The sequence below is a fragment of the Heliangelus exortis genome, chromosome 1, assembly GCF_036169615.1.
Source record: "Heliangelus exortis chromosome 1, bHelExo1.hap1, whole genome shotgun sequence".
Taxonomy (NCBI): Eukaryota; Metazoa; Chordata; class Aves; order Apodiformes; family Trochilidae; genus Heliangelus; species Heliangelus exortis.
In genome coordinates, this window is record NC_092422.1 from 90,321,303 (window position 1) to 90,348,548 (window position 27,246).

General features: G+C 37.8%; 1 protein-coding gene across 5 annotated transcripts in view; it reads right to left on the bottom strand.

Annotated features, from left to right (window-relative positions):
- DOP1B (DOP1 leucine zipper like protein B) overlaps positions 1-27,246 on the bottom strand; it is a 48,480-nt gene that overhangs the window by 19,754 nt on the left and 1,480 nt on the right. For 3 of the 5 annotated variants that reach the window (XM_071753459.1, XM_071753430.1, XM_071753440.1), the window contains exons 2-17: positions 25,560-25,734; positions 15,698-15,879; positions 15,420-15,590; positions 13,034-13,223; positions 12,059-12,157; positions 11,219-11,342; positions 10,416-10,516; positions 9,856-9,970; positions 7,145-7,265; positions 6,530-6,649; positions 5,830-5,935; positions 5,233-5,424; positions 3,692-4,385; positions 2,001-2,272; positions 1,172-1,324; positions 59-159 (exon numbers count right to left, since the gene is read on the bottom strand). In XM_071753459.1, the coding sequence (XP_071609560.1) occupies positions 59-159; positions 1,172-1,324; positions 2,001-2,272; positions 3,692-4,385; positions 5,233-5,424; positions 5,830-5,935; positions 6,530-6,649; positions 7,145-7,265; positions 9,856-9,970; positions 10,416-10,516; positions 11,219-11,342; positions 12,059-12,157; positions 13,034-13,223; positions 15,420-15,590; positions 15,698-15,879; positions 25,560-25,697 (2,879 nt within the window). In that variant the 5' untranslated portion in view covers positions 25,698-25,734. Of the gene's footprint in view, positions 1-58; positions 160-1,171; positions 1,325-2,000; positions 2,273-3,691; positions 4,386-5,232; positions 5,425-5,829; positions 5,936-6,529; positions 6,650-7,144; positions 7,266-9,855; positions 9,971-10,415; positions 10,517-11,218; positions 11,343-12,058; positions 12,158-13,033; positions 13,224-15,419; positions 15,591-15,697; positions 15,880-25,559; positions 25,735-27,246 lie in introns of those variants that run through there. The other 2 variants (XM_071753449.1, XM_071753470.1) reach the window with 2 other exon arrangements.

The window sequence follows — 27,246 nt, forward strand, 5'->3', positions numbered from 1 at the left end:
AAGCATGATACAGTTAAATATATGAATTTAAGTCCAAGCCAATGGTAATAAATAATACCTATCAAAGGACCGATTGTGAGAAGTCACTCTGCTGCCTTGGATCTCTCTGGTCAGATGCCACATGACAGAGAATCTGAACAGTGCTTCCAGTCTTGTTCCCTTTGCAAAGAAAAGAGATACATACTTTTTGCAGCATTTATCTCCAAGTAAAGTTTTAGTGATTTTTAAACCTCTAGCAGAACAACAGTTACTGTGTAGATGACTGCTAATTCTTCTCATGGAATTTCAGAGCACTTTTTACTTTTGCAGTAGACTACAACAAAATGCCACACAACTGAAATTTAACAGCCACAGTGTTTGTAGGAGGAAAAAAAGACATACCAATACACCAAAAATGTATACCAGGACTCTTGTGTATAAACATTTTAGTCTTGGCTTTGTGTTAGGGAGCTTTAGACCTTAGATGACAAAAAGGATGACATTGGCATATTAGGTAATACTTATTACTGGTAGTTTTGTTTGAGAGCTTTTAAAAGGTTTCCAGACTTTTAGGTTTCAAAATTGCAAGAGCAAAGATATGAAAATACTGAAAAATGAAGATGGTTGTTTTAAGTTTTATTGTGTGTGGCACTTCTTACAAATATACTGTAAGTTATTAAGGAATTATTTTGTCATTTAACTAGTTAAGGAAAGTATTTAAGAACTGAGTCACTTAAAATACAGCTTACTGATCATGAAAACTAAATACTATGGTGGACATAGGTTAAACATTATGTTGACATATACTTGCAAGTATAATAAAAGTCTTTGGTTGGAATATTAGTTTACAAAATCAACACAAAATACAACTATTTTAGAGTAACTGGTGGACCTGGGCCAGTTTGTAAATACTGTCAAAAACTTCAAGTCTTTATATACTACATGATTTGGACTACAACTAAGAATGCTTCAGCATTGACTGACTGAGCCTGTATCCAGGGATTAAGTTGAGCAATACTGACATGATAGTAATAGACCCTGAGAACTCTGAAGGTGTGGACAGAGTCCTTTGGACTCTTGGAAGACAAAGGAACAATAGGAATGAAGACGTGGGGTGGAGAACTAGAGGCAGTCTAGGCAACACTGCCTATCACTGCAGTAATAATGGGGCTTAAGTGAACACAGGACCTACTTTATCATGATCCAAAAGTGCGTGGCAGATAATATCTTCACAGATATTTGCTGATGGTGCCAAGCAGTGCAGCCTGTAGAACAGTTCCACACAGGCAATATGATGCTCCCGTGTCTCTTTGTTCAGCTGATTCCAGAGAACACAGGCTACTCTCTACAGAAAATAACAAAAATTAATAATAATAGTAATTTCTTTCATGACTTAAAAGCTTTCCTGCCCCGGTAGAACAGGTAATTCAAATGTACGTGTATCAGAAATTACAGTAAAAAAGCATTTCTGCTTCTATTTTCTAGGTCAAAACTTAACAGATTGGATACATGTCAGACATAGCAATTGGAAACACGGTAATTAAGAAAAAGATATCTTTTATACCAACACGACTACTAGTAAATTGTCAGGAGAAGGAAAGCATCCTTAAAATATATATGTACTAAAAAACAAGGAGGATGGAATGTTTTCATTATTATTCACCCACTAACATTTTCTGTTATCTGAAAGCTTAGAGTGGCATGCGGGTGCTCTAAAGTGTAACTTTGGAGCTAATGAAACTAAACCTTTTAAGTTTATCAGCTATACCTACACCTTAAGAATCTGGGCACAAAACCAACTTAGAGAAATTTGAAAATAACCTGTTGCTTTTGGGAAACACACAAAGAAGAATGCAGTTGCTTTCAAATGCTTGTGGAAGCAAAAAATGGCAGTGTGTCCTTGTAACACAAACATGATGCCCTAAACATCCATGCAAATAACATTCGCTTTCACACTCAATCCTTAGAGGTTCAATGTAGCTGAAAGAGAAAAAAAGAGAGTAAAAGAGAAAAATTGACACCTGGTAGAAATCTGTTTTCTCCGAGATGATCTTTAGAATTCCAGGAGCAATGGGAGGAAGAGTGACCATCTGTAGCTTTCCAAAGAAGGGGTTGTGGCCAGACACTTTGTACCTCTTCATTCTGTCTTCTATCACAAGCGCCAGCGACTGGGAATGGTTGATCACCTCCAGCAGTGTGAAGATGGACACGTTCTGAACGTAGCAGTCATTCACACAACAGCATATTGTCATTAAGGACTTCAGCCACAGGGGGAAGCTGGCATCACAACCTTCTCAAAGATAAGTGAGAAAAAAGTTCTTTTCATGATCTCAAGCTTATAGTCATATTTCCAAGAATTCTTCAATAAAGGTCAGAGGACCAAGAGACTAAAATGAGTGACCAAATCCAACTGTCGTGCTATCACTAAGTCCCTTACTTCAAAAGGGACTTCCTTCAAAGCAAGTTATAATCTTTTCCTTATTTGCCACAACAGAAAGCTCTTGCAGGACCTCAGTAAACTAGTAGCTAGTGGAATTCTGCTTTCAAGTTTATGTCTTTTCGCAAACAGTTTTTACAGCTGCTGTTTTCCAGCTACCACTGTTAAAACCAACACCACAGGTCTGCTGATTCAAGGATGCTCCTTCAGGTAGCATTGAGGTGTACCATTTCAGAAACCATGAAGCACTAAATGAACTGATATGGCTAACATCCAGTAAAGTAATCTTCTTCTCTCCTTTGGGAATAATCATAAACGGTTTTTTATTAAGGCTTTACAGGAGACAGTCTGTATGTGTATGAGTTCACAACTCTGACTTAAAATCCAAATGTTTTAACTGCTTTACTACTTCAGCAAAATGATTGTTCTTCTTTCTCCACATCAGACAACTTCTGTATCACACTGAACCAAGACCTTAACTATCAGAGGACCTTTTGGCCTTAAACCTTACTGTATTTTCCAGGGTGTGCAGTTGAGAAGAATTTTGAAAATAAACTGCTATAATACTAGTATGAAATTCCAAAGAAACACAGTTATGAAAGCAAGCCATCTAAGGATTTGCAAATATGCAAAAGTGTCCATGTCAAGCAGACAGCTCACCCATGTAAATAATGGGCATATCATCACTTTTCTGAGGAAGACAGAAGAAATTTGTAGTGAGGTGAGGAAGGGAATCCCAGTTTTCAAGTTTCTCATCTCTCTATTCATTACTAAACTATCATACAAGTTTGTTCTTATATGTTAGCACATTACCTTGGACTCCTTTGAACTGTGAGAGTTAGACAAAGAGTTGTTTTGTCTTCTTTTATGGTTTAAAGCTTCAGCCTCCCATCTATACTCATCTTCCTCTAAAACATCCCTTCTTTGGTTTTTTGGTTTTTGTGGGGGTGGAAACACACACAGGGGGAAAAGGATGGATTTCCTGAAAATCCTGAACTATGCTACAACATTCTACAGGCCAGAAGGTCTTTTCATCCCCTCAGCTACAACTTTTGTAGTAAAAGCTTTCAAAAGAATGTGATTTTAAAAAGCTTGGTAAAAATTGCCCCTCAGCTGCAGGACACAAAACATGCTGATTTGGGTAAGTCTTTGATTAAGGTGCAACTTGCCTTCAGTCTTGTCAAAATTACTACTGTCCCTGGTTACGTATCTTATAAATACCCAAGCTCATCCTGCTATTTGCTCGAGTTACCCAGTAAAGGAATAATTTCTTACCAGGAACCTGACACAGCGAGAGATACAACTCTTCCATCTCCTCCTCCGAAAGATAGACTGGGAATGTGGTACAATCCAACAAAAGGTGACAAGCTGCAGCAAAAGCTTCCTTGCAGTCACCTCTAAGGGGTCCCAAGATAAGCATCGCTTGTTCTAAGTCCCACTCTTCTTCCTCTTTTTCCTTCTTATTGCCAGAGTTGTGGTCAGAAGGAAGAGGATTAGAACCCTTGTTCTTGAATGGTGACCCACGAACTGAGAACAAGTCTGAAAGCATTTGTTTAAACTGAGGTACAGTGATTTGCTTTGCATCCCATGGGCTCTTTTTCTTGCTTGTGCTTTCAGGTAATCTGTAGCCATTCTCTTTTTTCTCTCTTCCACTCAGATTAATCACTGAGATACTTTCGTTACTAGTTTCTTGAAACTGGACCCCAAAAATGTATTTACTGGAAAATTTGGCAACCAGCTCTTGCATGCAATACAAAGTCTTCTGAATGCTCCCCCCTTTCTTCCAGACATCATCTCTCTCAAGGATCACAGCTGGCACCCCCAAGTGCTGAGAGAGTTCTGGGGAGGAAGCACTTAGACCAATGCCACTGTCTTCTGACTTCAGAGGAGGGAATGGAGTCTCATCCTCCTCCTGCAGCACAGACTTAGTCTCCAAGGTTATGTCCACATCTTCCTGTTTCACTGGGCTCTAAAAGAGGAATGCCAGCCTGGTTAATGTGGCACAGCATGGAGAATTTTAAACTATACAGAATTGTGGCAAGCACTGGGGAACAGCTATGATAGAAAAAGAACACCCTTGTTTTTACAGTTCCAGGTACAAATTAATTTTACAAAACCATGAGACATAATTATTTGTAAGCAGTTCAATTCAACTGCATTTAACACCTATATGTGTTAAATTAGGTGTTTATTGTAAAATCCTCACACCTTGACTCATCAAATACCAACAGAGGCATAGATACAGATACTTAGCAAATTGAGACGTTTCCTTAAAATCAATTCACCACTAGAACAGTATTAAATGTATTGGATTACTTCTAGTCCAATGCTGTAATTGCTCTACTGCAAAACTTTGGCAGGCTGTACTTGTGTGTCTGTTTTATGCCATCTATTCCTCATTCCCTATCACGCTCTCTTGCACACAAATAATACCCCATTGTATTAAACTAAAATAATAATTGAAAGCCTTGAGACTTAATCAGCTGTAGAGCTGGGCTTGATTTGGCAACTCAAATCTTTAGCAACTGTATGATGCTGAGTGCCTTCCAAAACCATTAAGGTCACATTCTTCGAAGGAAGTAGCCCCAGTTTCAGACAAGACTATGTTCTTTCACTATCACAAATAATTCAAACAAGTCAGAACTAAATACCCAGTAAGAATAACAAGGCATCACTTAGCTCTGGAAAGCTGGAATGATATTTGAAATATCCTTATTGCTGCAGTTATCATCTAGGTTTAGATTAGAAGAAGCATTTTAAAATAAATTATGTCTGTAACAATTTTAAACATCTATGAATAGCTAAAAAACACTTACCCCATTCCCACTTCCTGTCTCAATGTCCAAATAGGAAGGAGGCATTTGCACTTTGCTAAGCACCTTAAAACAGGTCTTTAAGGCATGAGTGAGTTCTGGTAAACCTAATACTTCCATATTTTCCAGGAGAGACTGCACCATGTAACTGAGCATCTGGGGAAGATACTGAGTTTGCACTTCAGAGTAGAGTTCCTAAAACAAATAAGCATTGTTTAAAATAGGTCTAATTTATTATTTAGCTGCCTAGTATAATAGATCAATGAATGATAAAATCAGTTCAAAAATGGTGTACACTGAATCATACCCTAAAAATCTTATGACAGTCAGCCAGCTGCTAAGAGACAAAAAAGTCCTGGGAAATTATTTACCCAAAAAGCAAAAGGTAGATTTTTTCATTCCTTTGATAGAATCACCATATATTAAAAAGCAAACAATGTTTATATTGCTAGGCACCAGCATGGGCAGCCATATATAAATCAGCACATAAAAGTATACTATACACACATATGTCAATCAGCTTATGTCAATTTCATTTAGGTAACCACAATATGAATAGTTTCATAAAACTTCAAAGCAGGTAAATTCAGGTTGCCTTACCAAAGGAATCACATCAAGAAGAAATACCAGTAGAGTGCAGAGCTCTGAAATTGTAGGAGGAGTGCTAATATTTTCAAGAGGGTATCTCATGTGTGCAGATTTACTTCTGGATTGAGAGAAATGTTATTATGTAAGCTTTTTTCCCCATCAAAACTCTTGTTACAATCAAAAAGCTTAATTAAAAGGAGCATACAAATACTGAACAGCCAGACTTTCTGCAGCAAAGCAAAAGGGAACTTATAAAACAGCAGGATGAAACATTCTGTCAAAAACACCTGAACTGTAGCTTGCGTATGAGATACTAAAGTGCTTCTAATTTTCAGATTGAATCTCATTATGCAATTTTGCTACTTAAAGTATAATATTCTCTTATCTTCAGAAAGAGATAAAAAAATAGTTTTTCTTCAAGATACTTGTTCTTCCAAAGCAGTCCTCCCCACCTCTCCTACAAAACATTTTCTTCCTTAAGCTACCATTTTGAAAGTAATTTCTTTTGTTCTCAAGTTGCTAGTTTCTGTCTAATTACTTACCAGTTTGCATTCCTGAATTATATTAGGGTGCAACTTACATATCTGTCTAATTCTAACATGTATGATGTACCTTTCAGAATTTAAAGGCTTCCGTAAACATTATCATCTTACACACATAGCTCTTAAATGGCAATTTTAAGAGAAACACTATTATTTGACAACATAACCACCTGAAATAATCTTCGAAACATTTGGTCATGTAAACCCAAAGAAAATCCGTGCTTAAGGATGTGATCAGCAAATTGACTGTTTTGACAATTTCTGAAGCATTTTTGTTCTCTTTGATTGCACTGTGTGAAAGGAAAAAAAAAACAGGAAAAAAAAGAGAAGCAGATGTCAGTGAAGATTCTAAGAGCATGCACATTACAATATTAACTGATGCACTCTGAAGTCCCCCCCAACACCCTCTTTGTCCAAAACCTAAGAGACATTGACTATTTTAAATCAAGGACTAAGTCATTCTAGAATAGTTAGTTTGAGCATCCTTCTTCCAGATGAAAGAAATCAAACCTTCAATTTTGAAAGTCAAAAGGTTTTACCAGAATGATTCTTAGCCAATGTAACTGGATTTTATCAACTCCAATTATATGCAGTGTGCTAATTTTCTTCTTTGCTAATCAAAGAGAAATCAAATGTGTGGGGAGAAAGTGAGATCAGAAAAACCTTATCGTCTGTATAGGTCATTTTGCTAAAAACCAAACCTTCTTCAAATTGATTAATTAAATAAGCTAGTTTAATATAAATTATACCATTTCAGTTCATAGTTGAAAAGTTGTAGTTATTACCTTGCAAGTGTGTTTCCACTTTGATTGTAGCTAAGTTTGAGATCACAACCAAGTGCATCTTTGCAGTAGGAATAAAAGGCTCTAATAACTTCAAGGAATAAATCCCCAACAACCTGTGGCCCTGCAGTTGAAAGAAAAATCAATCTAGTAGTTGCACCCTCTTAAAATAAAATTAAACATATAGTTAGGTATTTGGGGATTTTGGATAATTTTTTTGGGGGGGATTTTTTAAATAGCGGTAAATACCACCTGTCGTCCATTTTAGAAACATTTAAAACATTTTAGAAACATTTAAAAGTGATACTTGGAAAGCAATAGCACAAAACCAAAAAAAAAGCTACATCAAACTATGGTAGTAGTTTCAGTAAGGCATCTACAATGCAATAATTTATAAGTGGCATAATCATAACTGTAATCTGCAGTTCACATGCCAAAAATAATCACCACATCTGAATCCATAAGCAGGTATTAAACTATAATGGATAGGAGCTGAAAAATCAGTAAATTGAGGGTGTTCAAATGTCTAAATATATACAAAAGTACGCATTTTTATATGCAGTTTTAAGAAGAAAATGTAAGTCAGGTGTGTGCTGACAACCACACCCAGTTTTCAAGGATCAGCATATTTTTAATCTGAAATTGTCTATAGAGATGAACACATAATAAGCACTATAAAAAGAAGCATATAAAGAATTCCAGTAAACGCCTTAAAAATGGAAAAAAAAAAGTTGAAGCAATCAAGAGTAGTAAAAAAGGTCAAAGATTATTCTTATGTTTTAGTTTGCTACCTTTAAAAAGAAAGTTGCAACGTTAATTCTATTTCTGAAGAAAAGTGAAAGCCATATTGGCTTACGACTTGAGAAGTTATAGTTTGTGTGCTGACTGGAACAGAAAGATTAAACTGCATAATGCTGTTCAGTGAAGAAACTCTTACTTGTAGTTTAGATTAACACTGCCAGCCAAACAAAACATAAATACCGTAGTATCTGTCAGCTACTTTCAAACTTACATTAATAAGATGTTTATAATATAACAACCTTAGTCAACTGTCTCTTGAATATTTTTTGTCAGGAAATAAAAATGCTTCATATAAGAGGCCTTAATCATACAGATTACTTTTTTTTTAAAGCAGCTAAACTCAGGTAAAACCAGAAGAAGGAAACATTACCACCACTGCCTTATGAACAAACAACTGGTTCTACAAAGATAGCATTCATTTGTTAGATAAGCAGTACAGAATCTTCATTCTTCTTGACAGTGTTTAGATAATTCTTTTACAGAAAATATGTTTAAAAAGACTTTCCTGACCCATGAAAGAAGATAAGCTCAACAGATACAAGAACCTGCAAAACTTAATACCCCTTGAGTGTTCAGTCTCAGTACATGAATTTTAATCTATGTCTAAAGGCTTAGCCAATGGTAACATCACCCCCTCAACCAAGGTGATACCTAGAACAACACTTAAGGGTACAGGCAGTCTGTAAGACTTCATCAGTTCTTTACAAATAGACCTCTAAGATCACTGTGTCCAACCATCAACATCGATCTCAAAGAGGAGAGGAGAGGAGAGGAGAGGATGTCTTGAAGTGTCTCATCTACACAGTTTTTTAACACTTCCAGGAATGGTGACTCTACCAGCTCCCTGGGTAGTTGTTCCAATGCCTACCTACTCTCTCAGTAAAGAATATCTAATATCTAATATCTAATGTAAACGTCCCTTGGTGCAACTTCAGGCCTTTTCTTCTAGTCCTATTATTATTCACTTGAGAGAAGAGGCCAGCACCCAGCAACCCACAACAATCTTTAAAAATCTGTCAAGTCACTTTGGCTTAATTTTTTGATGTGGAAATGAGAACTCGCCCTTTAAAATAAGAGCTGGCAGAGCCTCACCCTTCTACTGCTGGCAGCCAGCTTCATGTACACAGCAGGACAGACACATGAGAGCCAGGGAAGAGGAGGAAGTTCTTCACAGCTCAGTCACCAAGTCTTAAACTACAGCACAGCAGCTTCAAGCCACCATAAGCTGGCAGTGCCTCTGACAGAGGACGTGCCACCTCCCCACACCTGTAACAGGTTACTTCCAGCTGGAGCACCTGCAGGGAGGTGGTTACTGCCCACTTTGGCAGCAGCAGCAGCAGCAGCACCACGGGCTCGCTGCCTCTGGGACTGCAGTGCCTGGAAAAGCAACACAGCCACGAGAGTCTGCTGCAAATGTATAGGAGGGCCTGCAAGCATGGCTGAGCACTGGAAACAAACTCAGACAGAGTATACTGGTGGATTTTCAGGTAGAAGCCACCTTGTAAGACCAAACAGAAGGAAGCCTGACAGTATTTTAAAGAATAAGCTCCAAAGAACAACCTGAGTAGACTACTGAGACTAGGGCAGAATCTTATTTTTTATTTTTTTTTTAACTGGCTTTTTGGATCACAATTCTGAGCATGGAAGAGCATTATCCTCACTGGGATACATGCATGCTACAGAGGAAAGTGTTCTGCAGAAGAGAGAGAGGTAACCTCAAGAGGCTGCTTGCTCCAGAACACTGTTCTGAACCAGGTCCAAAGCAAGGAACACAGACTCCTGCGAGTTAATATGCAATGCATACAGAATTAGGAAGCATTCTGCAGGGTGTCTTTAGTCCTGCTGTCAAAGCTGATCATCTCCAAGTTGTAAAAGCTGTTAAAAGTAGAAACAGAAGCAATATGTAACATCACCTATTTCAGGTTTGTCAAGGAGACTGATTAGGATACGGAAGGGTTTCAAATAAGCTTGATGCTGTTCCTCTGTATCAGACTCCCGGAATTCCTGATGTAAAATTTCAATCAGACTCTAGTAAAAAGAAAACATCAGAATATTATATGTAGAAGATAAACTGGCATTTTATTAAGACCAGAGGTGTTTCTAAATTTAATTTTGTTTAGTACTGACTACACCCGAACTTCACTTTTGCATACAAGGAGGACAAATCAATGACATCTCATCATCTATATTCATGAGTGCATCTTATTTAAAGAAGCATTTTTAAGTAATTCAGGTAGCTCACCAAAGATGCTACCCTTTAGTTTCATTAGACTCCACTTGTATGGTAAGCGCACACAAATTTGTATTGGGATAAATACAGCACAGTAGGCATTAAAAGAGATGAAAATGTAAGCACCAAAAGGATGTTGTCTTTAGGGATAGAAAGCAAGGAACAAACCAAGTAGCACACAGAACAACTTTAGATGCATTTTGTGCTAACATTTAAAAAAATCATAAAGACATCTCAACCAACCTCAACCAACAGATCTTTAGAATATTTTCCAAAGAAATAAACAGCATGGTCTTCAGAAGCTGTTGAGTCTGGAGCAAAAGTACCACCTTTAATATCAGAGCCTGCAAGATAAACAGAGGCATCAGGGCTACAGAGAAACATAACAGTACAAAGCACTACACAGACATCATTTATACATATATTGAAATTCCACTGCATCTTAACCTTTGTAATTTCAATACTTTGCTTGAAACTACCTCACATACTGCTTAAGGACAGCCCACACTTTACAGTTTGAGGCATCCAGATGTGTTATATTGAACATAAATCAAAACCAAGGCCAGATTCAGACACAGCAAGGGCAGCCTTCATGCAACTCCATGGCGTCAGGTCTTGCCCTGTCACTTTTTGTCTCCTCTTATGTTGTGAAAAGGAGACAGACGAGGAGAAGCTGTAGCTCTCTTCTAGATCTCCTTGACAATTAAGTTGATGTGGGAAATAGCAGACTATTACTTGCAGAAGAGCAAGGTTAAAATAGTGCTTTACTTCTTCCAGTCCACTGGCCCACTTCAGAGTGAGTGGTGGATGAGACCAGAAATAATTAATCAGATACCCTGTGAGTCAGGACAATGAAATGAATTCACCTCTGAAAAGAAGACTTGTGTGCCAAATTAATGCCTGGTTTTACTGAACAGGTACTTAATAAATGGCAACTAAAGAACACTCTATTTTATCATAATTTCTTAACTGCTGAAAAAGTGTTACTACATTTTTTTTCTCGTAGGTATTCAGAATATTGAATATCACTGTATGCTGTACAGTACCTAGCAACCATGCATACAATCTTCTGTTGAGTGACATGTCTCTCCTCAACAATGTCTGTGTAGCTGCTGCCAGAATATAGACTAAATCAGCTCTGTGCAATGGAATAGTGCTTACATTGCAATCCTAGAATGAGAAAAAAAAAATTTCAGCTGTTCATAAACACTGAAACAACTCAAATTGGTAATGAGGTCTTTAAAACTGGTAATACTTCAGTTTTGAAAACAAAAGGCAACAAACCATGGACAAAGTACTTTGCATGCTAAAATACCAAGACAGGAAATCTGATACAATTGTGATAATTTTCTTATTAAAAGTACAAAGCTACAGTTAGGCTAAAAATACTAAAGATTTCATTAAGTTATGTCTTAATAATTAAAATTACTTGCTACTTTCACAATACTAACTGTACTAGTAGGTAAGCTAGAAAATTATGGGGAACAGCTCTTGTTCCAAGGAACATTTTCTTCACGAGTCTTTAACAAAAATATCTTAGTTTAGTGCTGACAATTCCAAATGCTGAAATCCTACTTGAAAAAGGAGGTAGATATTTTTTATATGTGCAGTTTCTCAGACCTGGCACTTCAAACACATTTAAACTATCAGACAATATTCACTGTGAAAGCACATCTTCATTTGAAGCTGCAAAGAGTCTGAGAAGCAGCCGTCTCCTCTACTGTTCAAGTTGACAGGGGAACAAGAAACTGCAAAATCTGTTTGTTGATTTTGAAGGTACAGAATCAGACATTTGGCAATGACAGAGGTAGGTGCTAAATTAATTTCAGAGAAGACACTTCCCTGCACAAAGTGCTCATGCCACAATATTAAAATAGTCCCCTTACCAAAGCTGTATAAAGTGGGAAGAAGAAGAGGATCACTTCTAGAGTGTTTCTTTGCACTAGGACATTGGAATCCAATACTGATACACACAAAGATTTTATCTGTAAAAGGAAAAGAAAGCACAACTTTGCTTTACTTCATGGTAACATTTAAACTACAATCACTGTTAATAATCACAAGAAGAAAAGAAAGCAACCTTGGTTATATGTGAATAGTATCTTTCTAAATAAAAGTATAATTATTCCACCATTTAACTCCTGTCCTCAAAATGAGTTAAAACATGTTTTGTGGAATACTGTTAAAAGAGTCATTAATGCTTATGAAATGCTTGGTTTTGTAATAACACAGAATGCCACAGTGTAACATCACCAGCTATCAGACAGGACCTCACAAATGTAGATAATAAAGTACTCTAATTAGTATTCGGTATTCTATCACCCAAGCTTAGACTAAGTTACTGCCTACTAATGATTTCAATTTAACTGAAAAAGCAGAAAGATACCAAACATCAGAATTGTCTTCCAGGACAGCAAACACTTCAAGAAATCCACATTAAACATTGTATACACTGCGTTATAAAAGATCTGATCTTCAGCCTCAAAAGCAAATGCAGAGCAAGCACAGAAAAATGTCAAGTTTATCTTCTGATTTGAAAGAGAGTCAGTCTCTATAGGCTGTGTGCAGTAGTGATTACTGAAAACTTCACAAGCTTCAAAAGAAGATTTGCATTCTGCAGGCTAACCAAAAGATTCTCTGAGATTCTCTGATTCTCCAGAGAGATTCTCTGCTATATTTCAAGGGAGATACTCCCATGAAGTAACTGTGTTAGGCAATTCCATCACCCTCCATCCCTCCCTCTCTCTCTAAAGTATTTTGAAGAGCATGTCATTCTAATTGAATACAGAGAAGGAACAATCTGCTATTATGCAGGTATTATGGTAGATAAGACTGCTCTACAAGGAGTGTAATGAACTTACTGTGAGGTTATAATCGGTGCCAAGCATGTACTTCTGCTGTTTTCCAGGCAGCTCTCTGTTGATATGATTGACAACAAAAAGAGAAGCAGGAAGCCTGATGGATGGGCTGACCAGGACGCTGCCCCAGAGTGCTCCATAGAACACTTCTTGGCCCATCAGTAAGGAGAGCTTCACAAACAGAGCATCTGTTCTGTGTAGAAATACATTTGACAGGAGAAAATAGATTTTTACTTCAGTCTTATAACACAAAAAGGCAATTATACACAGAACTAGTATTGCAGCTGATGTGATTTACTTAATTTCCTCATCTTTGTAGTATCAGTATTACCCTTTTCATGTGAAGATGGCCAGCATCTGATGGTAAAAAGATGATCAAAACACACATACTCCCTTGGAAATGTGCACACCCACCAAAACAAAATTTCTGTGCATACTTTGGAAACTTATCCAGTTTATCTGCAAACATTAAACTCTGGCCAATTACTGCGGTAGCTCTGATTGCAAAATATTTACTGTGAGATGTGTGCAATGCTGAATTGAAAATAATGTAAGCTGTTGCTAGACTCTTATTAGTTTACAGGCAATCATTCTGGAGATCCTGTGACTGAGGTCATATTCTCTGCTTTGGCAAATCTGTCAGTACTCCAGTATTTTGCTATTAAGCAAGAATTAAAGCCTCACACGAGGAATGTAGAAGAGAGAAGAGCAGAAGAACGCCAGCATAGAAGAGGGAACCTCCCCAGTCTGATGTTCTTTTCCATTTCTTTATAAAGTAGCTGTGAAGCCATTTTTTCCTTTTCTGTTTCATCCATCTGATTGTGAAAACGCGTGCAAACTCACTTATATCAGTGTGTTGAAGAAGGAAATAGTTTCTAGGGTGAAGCATGAGCTGAGATAGTATTTCTACCACTTTCAGGAACAGCAGGGAATGTATAAGTGTTAGTCCTCAATGTTGAAGATTCTGAAAACATTCAGTGGAGAGACTCTCATGAAGCTGAACTTAAAATTAACACAGTTTTCGGTAAGATATCTTGGTCTGTCTTTCTTGCACCAGAATCAACAAAATAAGTCAACTAAAAAGCTTTCTATTGCAATCTTTATATGTCACAAAATAAAATAAAATTTATTTTAGCCTGAATTTTTTCCAGTGACATACACTTCCTGCCTGTGATCTTGTTCGCTCAAGGCAAAGAGGCAAACAATGCCATCGAGAACAGGGAAGAAAAAATACAAAACCTTAAGTCAGATGTTGGAAGTTTATCTGCAGCTCCAATTGACTCACTACTTCAAACTTACTCAGTTTCAAAATAAGTTAAATCTCCCTAAAAAGGCTTCAGATAGACAGGAGATGTAATTCCAAGGCACCTCCCTCAAGTCTCCAGCAATGAGTGTTGTAGCAAAGAGAAAACTATACACCACCATTATAAGTCTGCTTGACAAAAAACACATACTGAAATTCATGTTTCTACAGCAGATTTATACGAGGTATACACCTATCAATAGACCTGATGCTCTGAAATTGGCAACTGAATGCTGCTCACCAAGTTGGGAACACTCCTAGGTGCTCCAGCAATTGATATGAGCCTTCAATTTAACACTTGTTATTAAAAAGAGGCATTAGAAGTAGTGTACACACTTAAAAAAACATAAAAAACCAAACAAACACAAAAACCAAAAAACAAGTAGGGAAGAGAAAACAGCCAACACATCCAGACCGGTCACACATGTGGAAACACATTACCAGTGCAACTTACAGTAACTCTTTAAGCAAAGAAACATATGGATAAAACTTGCAGTGGTTGTTCTTAAAAGATCTTGCAAAACAGTTCAGGTAACTGAAGTAAAACTACTGCACAAACGGGTGCTGAGCTGCAGACCTCCTAATCCTGACTTTATCATACTGTCATTGTCCTGACTATCTGAAAGACACTTTTTTTCACAATAGATTTTAAAAACGTCTCCTCTTGCTCATGTTTTTCAGAACCTGAGAGTAAGTACTGAGTATAGAAAGACTGGAAAGAATTCAGCTGATTTCTCATGTTACAATTTTAAAATTTAACGTATTGACAGACAGTGGTTTAGACAATCAGGTTAACCATTCAGGGGTTCGATAGAGCTTTAAGAAATAGTTTTTATTCCTTTTTTCTCAGTACATCTATTTTAACCCTCCTTTTCCTCTTCTTTCCTCTTTGCCTCCTGAGATGAAAATGGAAGGGAAAAGGGTTTTCTTACTTTACCACTTTTCATTGCATCTTTTAGACTCCCCATTCTTCCACCCTTAGAAGCTTTTTTATTAAGCCTTCTAGAGAGCTGACAGAAGTTTCTTGAGAATCCCCTAGAAAAGCAAAACACTGCATGTTGCCTTCAAATTAATATCAGCTCTCACCTCTCATAAATTTCTGATCCTTCTTCCAATCCAGGCAGTAGTCCAATTACAAAGGCTTGAAGACCAGGTAGGAGGGACTTTTGAAGTGGAAGAAAGTATTTCTCATACAAACCAAGGAGAACAGGCCTCACTGACATTGCTGCATTTGCCAGCAGAGGAAACAATCCAGAGCTTTTTTTTTTAAAAAAAAAAAAAAAAAGGAAAAAAAGAAATATATAAGAAAAAAAATTTAATTAAAATACACTCTGATATGTATACACTTTTAAAGAAAAGTTTACCTGTATAAGAATAAATCCTTGGCAAGCCATTTTGTCCCAATAATTTTAAAGATTATTTCATAGGTTTCTAGTGCCTTTAAATGCACTCCACTGGGTAGAGCTGGATGCAAACACTGAGATAATCTTTTACTGATGATCAGCCGTCTGGGCAACAGAGAATACTTCAGGTTACTCTGAAGAGCCTGTGTAAGAAAGGAGATTTGAATAAACAGCTATACTGTAAAGGATGATATATATGTAATGATTGCATGTCAAAAGGTTTCCTACTAGTGCACTGAGAAGTGTTCTTTCTCATCAATGCATTTTGTTACACTGAAACAGCAGAATTCTGCAATTTGAGTTTTCATATAGAAGCAGTCATGAACAATCTTGAAAAGTCTGGTCTTACTTTGCTTAGTAACTGGGAACAGAAGTCAAAGGACAGGACAGGGAATTTCTGTCTCCTGTGGAAGCAGGGAAAGCACAAGAGCAGCATCTCAGCTTTTAAGGACAGGGAATAACATAAGAATTAAATAACTCTCTTTCCTCAGAAATTTTCATTTCAGGTATAGATGAAATATAAAAAAAACCCCACCTTCCAACCAAAGCAAGTATAGTTAAATGGGGCAATGACATCTTACAAGTTATTTGCAATTGTGTGGCTCCACCCCATAAGCTTTATTAACTATATCCACTGTGTTGATGGATAAGTAAAAGATCTTCAGGACAGGAAAAAGTTAACTAAGTATTGCAGACAGGTCAGGGCTCTGGGAAACCAATTGTAGCACCTTTCTTTGGAAAGATTGCTATTCTTGGAACCATGGTGCATTTCAGCAGAGTAAGTATGCAAGTACTGTAGTTGGTGGGCAAAAGAAGATAAAATTTGTGAGACTACTATTGTTTTATTCTTCCATTAGCTGCCCTGGCTAAACGGAGAGACCAGCTGTTAGTAAAGAGCTTCTAGTAAATCAAATTTACTCAAGAAGGAAAAGGCTGAGAGATTGTAACAATAGTAAATAGAAATGTGAAGCCATTTGAAATACACGCAGTACATATGTTCTTCATAACAAACTGGTTTTCTTCCTTCCCTCCCTCATTACATCCATGAGAGCTGCATTTTAAGAACTACTAAAAATAAAACCCAAGAATAGAGAAATTTTTTATACAGGAAACTAAACCAGTTTATATTTGTGGAGTTGTTTTTTGTATTTGAGGTTTACTCCTTTATTACATGAGTAGTATTATTTCAATATTAAAACCTTAATATTTGTAAGAAGTTTGGTGACTGAAAGCTGGACTTTGAAACATTCTGTTTACATTGGTTGGTATGTATGTGCCCACACCCTCTATATATATAAAAGAAGTAATTACAAAAAACCCTATGCCAGCTGTAATTATTTTTCCTCTTAATCTTCAGATTGAACAAATACCATTTTAACATTCTATTAGTTAATATTTAAATATAGATAGAAAACTATAATATTCACTGCTTATTACACAGAGATTTAGATCCATTACAGAAATAATGATATAAAAAAAAGGTTACTTGGTTGATTTCATATCCTACAGATATCAAGTAAAGCTCTACCAACAAGTAAGAACTTTCCTCCTCCAAACATCAAAACATTTAGTCAGTAGAGGAAGAAGTACTCCAGGTATATTAGGAGTTGAATAGTGGATATTCAGGGATAACTGTGTTAAGTATTTCTCCTGGGTGACTGAAACTTTCCTATGTCCCGGTTCCAGGCGGTGAGACTGACTTAGAACAATACATGTATATGTGCCAGCTGTACTGCTACACCTAGAGAACTGGAAAACATTTCTGTATAGGAAGCAAGATGCAAAGACATTTATTATGAACCTCATATATAAGCTGAGGAGAGTTTTTGCCTATCACATCAGAATGATTCTGAGTTGAAATGCCTTTCTCAAAAGCACATAAAGCTTTTTTTCTGATTTGAGTTGAAGAAATCCACAGTTGGATACAAACTACAATTCTTCTCAAGACTGGGTGTTCCTGGTTAACAGCTGTCTCTGATCTTCCAGCAGATGCAAGGGATTTAAAACCACACTGCAACACATCAGATGACTGGATACACCAAGAGCCATTCCAGCAGAGAGAGGTGGGCTGGCTGCTGCTTTGCTGAACAGCTCAGATTTTTTAACAGCTTCCCCAGGCAGGGCTCAAAGCATTTTAAAAGGGTAGAAAAATATCAATTAGCAGATGGATCTAAAATTGTTAATTGAAAGAAGACTCACATGATAATATACATATTTCCAAATTAGTTTCAGTGAGCTGACAGACAAGTTGAAGAAGCTTGATTTTGAAAATATCCTGAGCTCCCATGACTTGAAAAATCAATTTCCTGTGAGATTCAGTGCTGCTGAAATCCATTATCATTTCAGCTTTTCCAGGCAGTAAAATGTTGTGGTAGCAAGCCTGAAATCACTGGCATTGTATGCATATGAGTATCCAGTCCCAAAACATTGCTTCCACATTCAGGATCCAACACTTATGAGAAGGACAACTCTGCCTACCTGTCGTAACATTTATTATTAACCCATTCTTTTGACTGTTGTGAGGTTAAATTGACCTTCTTTATTTACATATGGGCTGAAGCCCACCCATGATCTACTTTTCCTCCTTATCTCCAACTGCTTTCCACATGAGCAGTTTTGGTGTCAGACATGTTAAATGTCACTGGAACAGCTACTGAGAGTTGGCTTCAGAAGCCTGAATGGGCAGCAAGCACTCCATGCTTACTACACCATCCCAGGATTTGATTTTCACAGATCAGTGAGCAACCAACAATCCCAGAAAACCAACAAGTATTTGAAGTACCACACTGACTTTTAAAATAAAAACTTTAATCAGTAAGGCAGGAGAAAATGAGACATGCAAAGGAATGACTTGTACCCATGTTTTCATGTATCCAGTTTTCAACTTTTTGCAGGCTTTCTTTATAATTGACTAGAGTATACATTATACATACAAACCACTTTCTAATCCATAAGCAGGCTCAGGGTTTTTTCAGATATGGGCTGTAAAGTGTATAAAGGGAAGACTATTCTCTGCAGCAGCATATACATGTGTCTTAAAACAAGCTAAACACAGAAATACATACAAAGAGGAATATTCACCTTTACACAGTTACTGGTTTAAGTCATTCTGTACTGCTTTATAGCACCAGTAGAGATCAGTTAGATCAATTTGCCTACATGTAAAAAACCCAAGAAAATAAAGTAAATACTTGTATTTACATAACTAGAGATTCAGAAAAATGCAGCATGTACATCAATTTAGAAAATAATCTTCAACTAGAAGATTTTATAATTCTTGTTTTAGACAACAGTGGTTGTGAGGAGAGGAGCAAAAAGAGAGCCTGTCATTCCATTTTCCACTGATTCATTTCCCAAGTAAAAAATATTCTAAATAAAATTTCAACTTCCGTAAAAATAGCAGCATGAGGTTCAAGGATGGTTTTGACGAAACTGTAAAGCTTAGGAATTGGAGTTATACTATAAGAGGGGTGAAATAAAAAATTTGTGCATTTGTGCATCACCTGTAGTGAGGTTTCATGAAGCAAAGAGAAGGCAAAGCTTCACTTCTCAAAGATATAAGGCTTACATTCAACAGAAGGCAAGTGGTGCTTGTGTTTGTAATTCGGCCAAAAATTCTGTAAAGCTGTGGCAGAGTTCTCATATGAAGCAACTGGTGTAATTTATGGCTATTCTCATTAAATGCATACTTTAGAATAATAATATCCTTATCTCCTTCTCTCTCCTCAAGAACAGGCATATTGTAACATCAAGCGTAACAAACAATAGCTGTGTAACAAACAATTCTGGTGCAATGATTTTTGTGCTGTTTTCTTTTTCCTTCCAAATAGAGGAAGTATTTATATTCACCTTCAAGTTTTTGAAGTGAGAAAAGCATACAGAAATAAAAAGTAACTTGCTATTGAAAGTCAAATTATGAAAAAAAATAATATGAAATTGCAGACTAAAGACTAAAAGTACTGTATGAATTTATAATCTCTATACACCTGTGTTATATCCAAGAATAAAATCAGTTTGAAAGTTCTCTTTTAAAGATAACGTTGCTATCGTTACTGAGCAAGTCAACCACAGTGTAAGCATAAATCACTCTAGAACAACTGATTTTTCAAAGATTATAACATTTTGTATTCATGGTGAACTGTAACTATAAATTAACATCTTGCTCAGAAAAGGGGCAATGGCCTGTGAGCCTGAGTGGCAAAACTCACCAGTAATGCTTCTGTGAAAATTCCATACCACCAATATCCAAATAGAATAAAAAAATTGTTGATGAAGGTTTTCTGCAAATATGCATTACAAAATCCTGACCACTATTCTTGTCAAAAAGAAGCAGGTTGGCTTTTTGTGGGTAGGCTGGTTGGGTTTTTTGTTTGGCATTTTTTTGTTCTTTTTAATACACTTGGATTAAATAAACAAACAAACTTGCCAAAAAGCCAATGAGGTTCTGTGCTCTTCTGTGAATCAGTACATTTCAGATACTTTTTTAAAAACCCCCTTTCATAGTTTCCTTACAAAAACAGACTGTGGAATACAATATTTACTGCTTCTCAGGTCTTCATTCAGCAAACTGTGTCACTCATGTATTTGCCTGCACTCACAGTTTAAATGTCTAGAAAATATATGCCTGTAATTTGATTTAAAAACCCTAACACAAGCTACGCACTTGGGTTTTCCTAATGTTGTAATATTTTAAGCTTCTTAATTTCCTAAAGTTCCCCCTATATTAATACTTTTATACATACATATACTAGATTGAATAGACAGTGAAAAGCATTTTGGATATGAAAAGCGTATTTCAAGCACCTGATTCACTCACAAACCCACATATGCTAAATCACCACCTATTTCTAGGTTTAAAAACCTAGAAACCTGTGCCCCCAGCATCTTTTTCTATAGAGGTGATTTTACAGAGCTGTTTCCTTTTAAAACATTGGAGAAAATTGGCAAGATCTCCAATAGCACAATCACATTTCAGTACTAAGGCAATTGAAAAGGATTACTGTATTCTGGATGCAGCAATCTGTGCTGAACATCTGGGAACCCTAGTCACAAAGCTGTCCTTTCCAAAGAGGGAACACATGCAGATTTGCAAAAAAACCCAATAAAAAACATGGTTTAAAGCTGTATGAGAGAACAGCACCGAGAATAATCCTGTTGCTTGAAGCATGGAGCAGCCTAGGCTGCGGCTACTGGATGATCATCCTAAATTAACTAGAGCTTGAACAGAAGCAAAGCACAGAGAGATACTTACAAGATAAATATGAGTAAGTTTCAAGGCAAAGCTGAAGCCCCTCTTTAAAGCAATAACATCCATATTTACTGCCTGTTTAATCTAGGTGTTTGCAGCTGTTCATTCATATTCTCCTATAAGTTTTTATAGACATTACAGACATCCACTGTTTCTCCTTCACCATGATGATGCATCTACTTGACTAGAGAGCAGCCTTGTGGAAAGGGACGTGGGGGTCTTGGTGGACAACAGGCTCAACATGAGTGAACAGTGTGCTGCAGCAGCATAGAAAGCCAACAGGATGCTGGGTTGCATCAACAAGGACATCACCAGCAGAGACAAAGAAGTCATCATCCCGCTCTACTTGCTGCTTGTCAGACCACACCTGGAGTATGGCATCCAGTTTTGGTCCTGGCTGTACAAAAAGAATGCAGACAGGCTGGAGAGGGTCCAGAGAAGAGCCACGAGAATGATCAGAGGACTCACCTGGCATATCAGGAGAGGCTAAGAAAACTGGGTTTGTGCAGTCTTGAGAAGAGAAGACTTGGGGGAGACCTTATTACAGTGTTCCAGTACTTAAAAGGCAGGTACGAAGAAGAATGGAGACTCCCTGTTTACAAGGAGTCACGTGGACAAGACAAGGAGCAATGGGCACAAGTTGCTCCTGGGGAGATTCCAATAGAACACAAGAAGAAATTTTTTCACTGTCTGCACAGCCAGACATTGGAATGCTCTCCCAGGGGAAGTGGTGGGTTTCCCCACTTTGGGAAGTTTTAAGTCTCATATCAATGGGGTGTTAAGACATATCACACAATCATGTTGGAAGGGTTGGACCAGATGATCCCTGAGGTTCCTTCCAACCTAACATTCTATGATAAACCTACACTATTCAAGTACCCCCCAAAATACTATTCAAAACCCCCAAAATCTTTACCTTATAAACTTGGGGTGCAGAGTAAGTTACTGAATTCTGCCAACTCTAGCTTTTGTTAGAAAATATAGTTTATCTCCATCCTTCACTAACGCTCACACCTGGCATCTGCAGTTCAGTTCAGAACACTGCAGAGGAGATTCATCTTACCTAAACTTAGAAGACTAGGTCAGCTAAAAAACACATGCAAAACTCCTGTTAACACACCTCAGGCTCCATATAAAACAAGTGAGAAACAAACAATTTTAGGACAGCATTCATCTATCCTACTTTAAATAGCAAGAGATGAGGGACAATGACAACAAAAAATAAACCCCTTTATTCCTTTCTCTGTCAAAGTCACCATGAAACACCAATTAGAACCACAGAAGCAAAAGAGCAGCTGTGAAAAACAACCTTCAGTTCATCCTTGGTAGCTAAGTAGTAATAGAAAAAAGTAGCAGAGCTGTCTCTTCACCAGGAGAAACAGCAGCAAGAGCTCCAAGATCACTCATTTCAGTCAAGGCCAAAGTGATCTGGGTCAGCTCCCTCCATTCCTTTTCCTCTTACCTTTAAGTAGAAAATGCCTGTGCACAAGGTCCTCCAGACCTTGTACTGAAAGGGCGATGAGAGTGAGTGTTAACTTTTGTTACCCATCAGCACAAAGCATTTTTGAAGCCTGCCCGTGGAAGAAAAAGCCTCAGAAAATATTACCTCTATGTAAGAAAGAACACCCACAATTAAAAGCCACAATACAAAGATCTGGAATAGGTTGCCTAGGGAGGTTGTTGATGCCCCCTCCCTGGCAGTGTTCAAGGCCAGGCTGGATGAAACCTTGTGCAACCTGGTCTTGTGGGAGGTGTCCCTGTCCATGCAGGGGGCTTGGGTCTTTATGATCTTGAAGGTCACCGTTGATCTCCTCCCTCCTAACCATTCTCTCCCTGGTCATTCATTCACCCTGAGAAGACTGTAAATGAAATTGGGCTCTGACGTTAGAAACACCTCCTCTCCCCAAAACACAAATGGAACTCAGCAATGATAATTATGTTTCAGGATGTAAGAGACCAGGTAATCACAGAAGTAAAGGTAATACCTACTGACATCTTATTTTACAATCTTCATTTTGGTGGCACATTCCCCTCACATGTCATCCTTATTTTCATATAACAGAAACAGATCAACACAGGGGATGATTTGTTCTGCCAATTCCTAAGCTCCTAAACCGATTGAGATCATAAAATACCACAGCAGATGGACTGATGTAACAGCTAAAAAGCTTTTTTTATTTGGTTTCTACTATGCTACTAAATAACTGGGCTATTCTGTACCTGCATAAGAAGAGCTTTGGATAGGTGTTAATCAGAATCAATTCAGTGTGATCATCTGGGTCAAGATAGAAGATCAAATCCCTCTTCCCACAGGGGAGAAATTTCTCACTCTGAGTATTTCTTATTTTTCTTTTTCAGAGGAGCATTCTGCTGGCCTCTAGCTTTCCTTATTGACTCAACAGGAATCAGGATGAACTGGTGAAGGCAGAAATGTGTAAATCCTCTTGCCAGAGCAATTCCCAGATTCTCTCTTGCGATTAGGATAGAACACGGCTCCCCTTAAAAAAACCTCAATTTGGCAAATGTTGTCCTAGTTTTCAAGAAGGAAGACCTTTCCTAATTACAGGCCTGTCAGTCTCACTTCAGCACCTGGTAAAATTATGGAGAAGGTTATTCTGGGAGTTGCTGAAAAACACTTGAGGGACAATAGAGTCATTGGTCATAGCTACCACGGGTTCATGAAGAGAAAGTCCTGCACAACCAATTCAATTTCCTTTTATCTCATTGATCAAGGGAAGCCAATAGATGTGGGGTTTTGGGACTTTAGCAAAGCTTTTGATACTGTCTCCCTGTATCCTTCTGGATAACCTGTCCAGCACACAGCTAGATAAGTCCATAATATGCTGGGTGAGCAACTGGCTGAGGGGTGAGGCTCTAATTGTTAGAGTGAGTGTGGCTACATCAGACTGGTGGCCAGTCACCAGTGGAGTTCTCAGGGATCAGTTTTAGGATTAGTGCATATTAGTGCTTTTATAAATGATCTGGAAGCATAAATCAAATGTGCATTAAGTTTGTTGATGATGCTAAACTAGGAGGAGTTGTGGACTTCCTTGAGGGCATAGAACTATGAATAGACTACCGAGGTAGGCAAATACCAGCCATATGAAGTTATACAAGAGCAAGTGCTGGATTCCCCTCCTGGATTCCATAAGAACTGGGGGGAAGGATGCTGGAGAGGAGTAGCGTGGAAAGAGATCTGAGGGTTTGGGTTGATGGCAAGTTGAATACGGGTCTCCAGTGTGTCCTGGCAGCCAAAGGGCCAACCATGTCCTGGGGTACAACAAGCCCAGCATAGCTAGCCAGTCCCACTTTACACTACACTGGTGCAGCCCCAGCTTGAGCACCTTTTGGGCACCTCAGTGTAAAGAAGGACATCAAAGTATTAGAGTGAGTCCAGAGAAGGGTGACCAAGATGGTGAAAGGTCTCATGGGCAAGACTTGAAAGAAGAGACTGAGGTCATTTGTTCAGGGTGGAGAAGAGAAGGCTGAGGGAGTAGGGGCCTCATCTCAGTCTACAACTTCCTCAAGGGGAGCAGCAGAGAAAGAGGTGGTGATCTCCTCTCTCTGGTGACCAATGATAACACACAAGGTAAGGGAATGAAGCTACACAAGGGGATGTTAAGACTGGACACTAAGAGAAAGTTCTTCACTGGGAGGGTGGCCACTCACAGCAGCAGGGTCCCCAAGGAAGTGGTCTTGGCACCAAGCAAGTCAGAATTCAAGGAGTGTCTGGATGACACTCACGGTCCTACAGCTTAGTTTCAGATAGTCCTGTGAGAAGCGGGGAGTCAGACTTAATTATCCTTATAGGTTTCCTCCAATTTAAGATAGTCTATGATTCTATGGATTCTCCTCCCCTTTGAAAACTCTGTAGAGTTAAGGCTTAGCAATAACAGCAATGGTATGTGAGGCATCTATCGGGTGACAACAGATGTTTCCTTATGAATTCTGCAGGAGTTGCCTCCTCCCATTCTCATTTCCCTAATGACTATAACTAGCCTTGCCCCACACACACTCAGGAAGAGCTTTATGTTGAAAGAGACCAAGTGGAATACAACCAAAGCAAACCTTGTTTCTTCAGCAAGAGGAGAGAACACACTTCCTAGTTTTTTTTCTGTAAAAGTCTTTTTAATCCTGTACTCAGCCATATTTTCCGTGGTCATAAAATAGGCACCACTAACAGCAAATCAATTATTTACCCAAATACAAAGGAAGGGCATGGGCATGTGATTTTTAAATATATACTAAAACTTGTGGCCTCCTGTTCTATATAAAGACTTTCTAGCTGCTCTAGGGTGAGTAACCAGCATCCTGTGGGTTTCTCTGATGCAAAACTGAAATCAATTTAGCTGTATAAAAGGCACAAGTGCCATTTGAAGGAAACCTCTGTTCATTTTAATGGAATTTCTCACATTTATATATAAGATACTGACTTATCTGCTTCTGTTACCTTTCCTGTATGAAGTAATGATTTTCTTGACAGAAGTTTTAATTTTGTTAAATACTGTAAGTTACAGAAAAGTTAATAATACAAAGATAATTAAAAAAATCATAAATATTCCTGTGAGACTGTACCTTATTGAGTTTGCCAAGGGAAGATATAAGATCTGCCCATTCACTTGATGACTCAAAGTTTCTCAAAGCTTTCTCAATTGCTGAAGAATAATTTCTATATCTGTAATCACCAAGTAACTCCTGCTCTTCTGGATCCATCTTCGGTCCTCATAGCAAGCCAAAATTTCCTGGTAAACTAAAACATACACACAGTTACAAAAAGATAACGCCCACTTAAATTCTGGCATAGCTAAAGTACTGTAAAATAACAAAAAAATATGTTGAGGCACTGACAGATCACAATAAACAGGTCATCTGATCAAGTTTCGACACAGAGTAAAAATAATTTAAGACGCATGACTCTGTCTCCCCTCTGCCTGTTTTGGAAGTTTTGCAGTCACATTTTCCTATTTACAAAACTTTTTTTTTCCTTCCATGCACGTGGATCTCTCACACAGTAACAAAGGAATAGGAAGTCTCAGTATAAACAGTCGAAGTGCTGACAAGGAGTTAGAAGTAAATGGTTTTCATAACTTATCACCTGTGCAATGTTTTGAAAGGTCACCTGTAGCTGTGGAATGTGAAACATCTCATACCAGAATTCAGATTCCCAGAGGAATCCCACTAAAGGGCTCCTCGGTCCACAGCAGAAAGCACCCCCAGAACTCTGCATCTCAACTTGCCAGCAGTAGGTATCTGAAGTACAAGACTAAGGCATTGTGCCAAAACGTCAAGGCATTAGTTCAAATCTTCCTTTATTTCACCAAAAAGTATCTGCTTGTTTTTATGGAGTAAAAAGAAGTTATTCAGACCTGATTTTCTCATAATCTGCACACATCTAGATTAAAAAGCAAAACACACGTGTTTGAGAACAATGGGAAACAGGCATGGCTGGACTTTAAGTAACGAAAAATAATACCTTCACTCCTACACTATCTGTGACACTAGTTCTCCTGTTATCTAGTATAAGAATAATATTCTAGAGAGATGCTTAGGTTTAGGAATGCCAGATTTAGGTCAGTCTGTACAGAAGAGAATGTACAGTCCAATAACAAAACATTTTATAATGTTCTGAAAGACGTCTGCTTTCATGTTCTTACAGTTAGGACACAAAAATAAATTCAAGTAGTTTTCCATGTTCTTTTAAAGCAGCTCACCTCTCACATCAGTTAAAAAATAAATCAACAGAACAACCGTGTATACTTCATTAATTTTACTAAAAAAAATAACTACATCACTATTTTAGTAGCAAACTTTCAAAGACAGAAAAAATGCTGTATGAACGCACAAAAGAGAAAAGATTTTAAAGGCTGGTTTAAGCCCCTTTTGCATTCCTTGATGGATTCAGCCATTGCACTCTATGTCATCCAACCCTGATCCACCTCTATGAAAAAAAGGAGGGGGGAAAAAAAAAGTCACACAAGGTCATCGGGGCCATGTTTGGTTGATTAGTGTTGTTTGTTTTGCCACAGTAGAAGTTTAGTTTTCTGTTTTTGCCAGGATGCACACAGTACTTCTCACAGCAGAGAGCATAAAAACCCACCATTGCCTTGCAGGGTATAGCACCCACCTGAGATATAGCTGTTCTTGCTCCAACATTGATTGAAAAAAAATCTCAACCCTCCCATAAAACCTAACAAAGTGGCAAACTTGCAATATTACTGTCAACAAAAATTAGGAGTAATCTGATACAGACACTGCCCCAAAA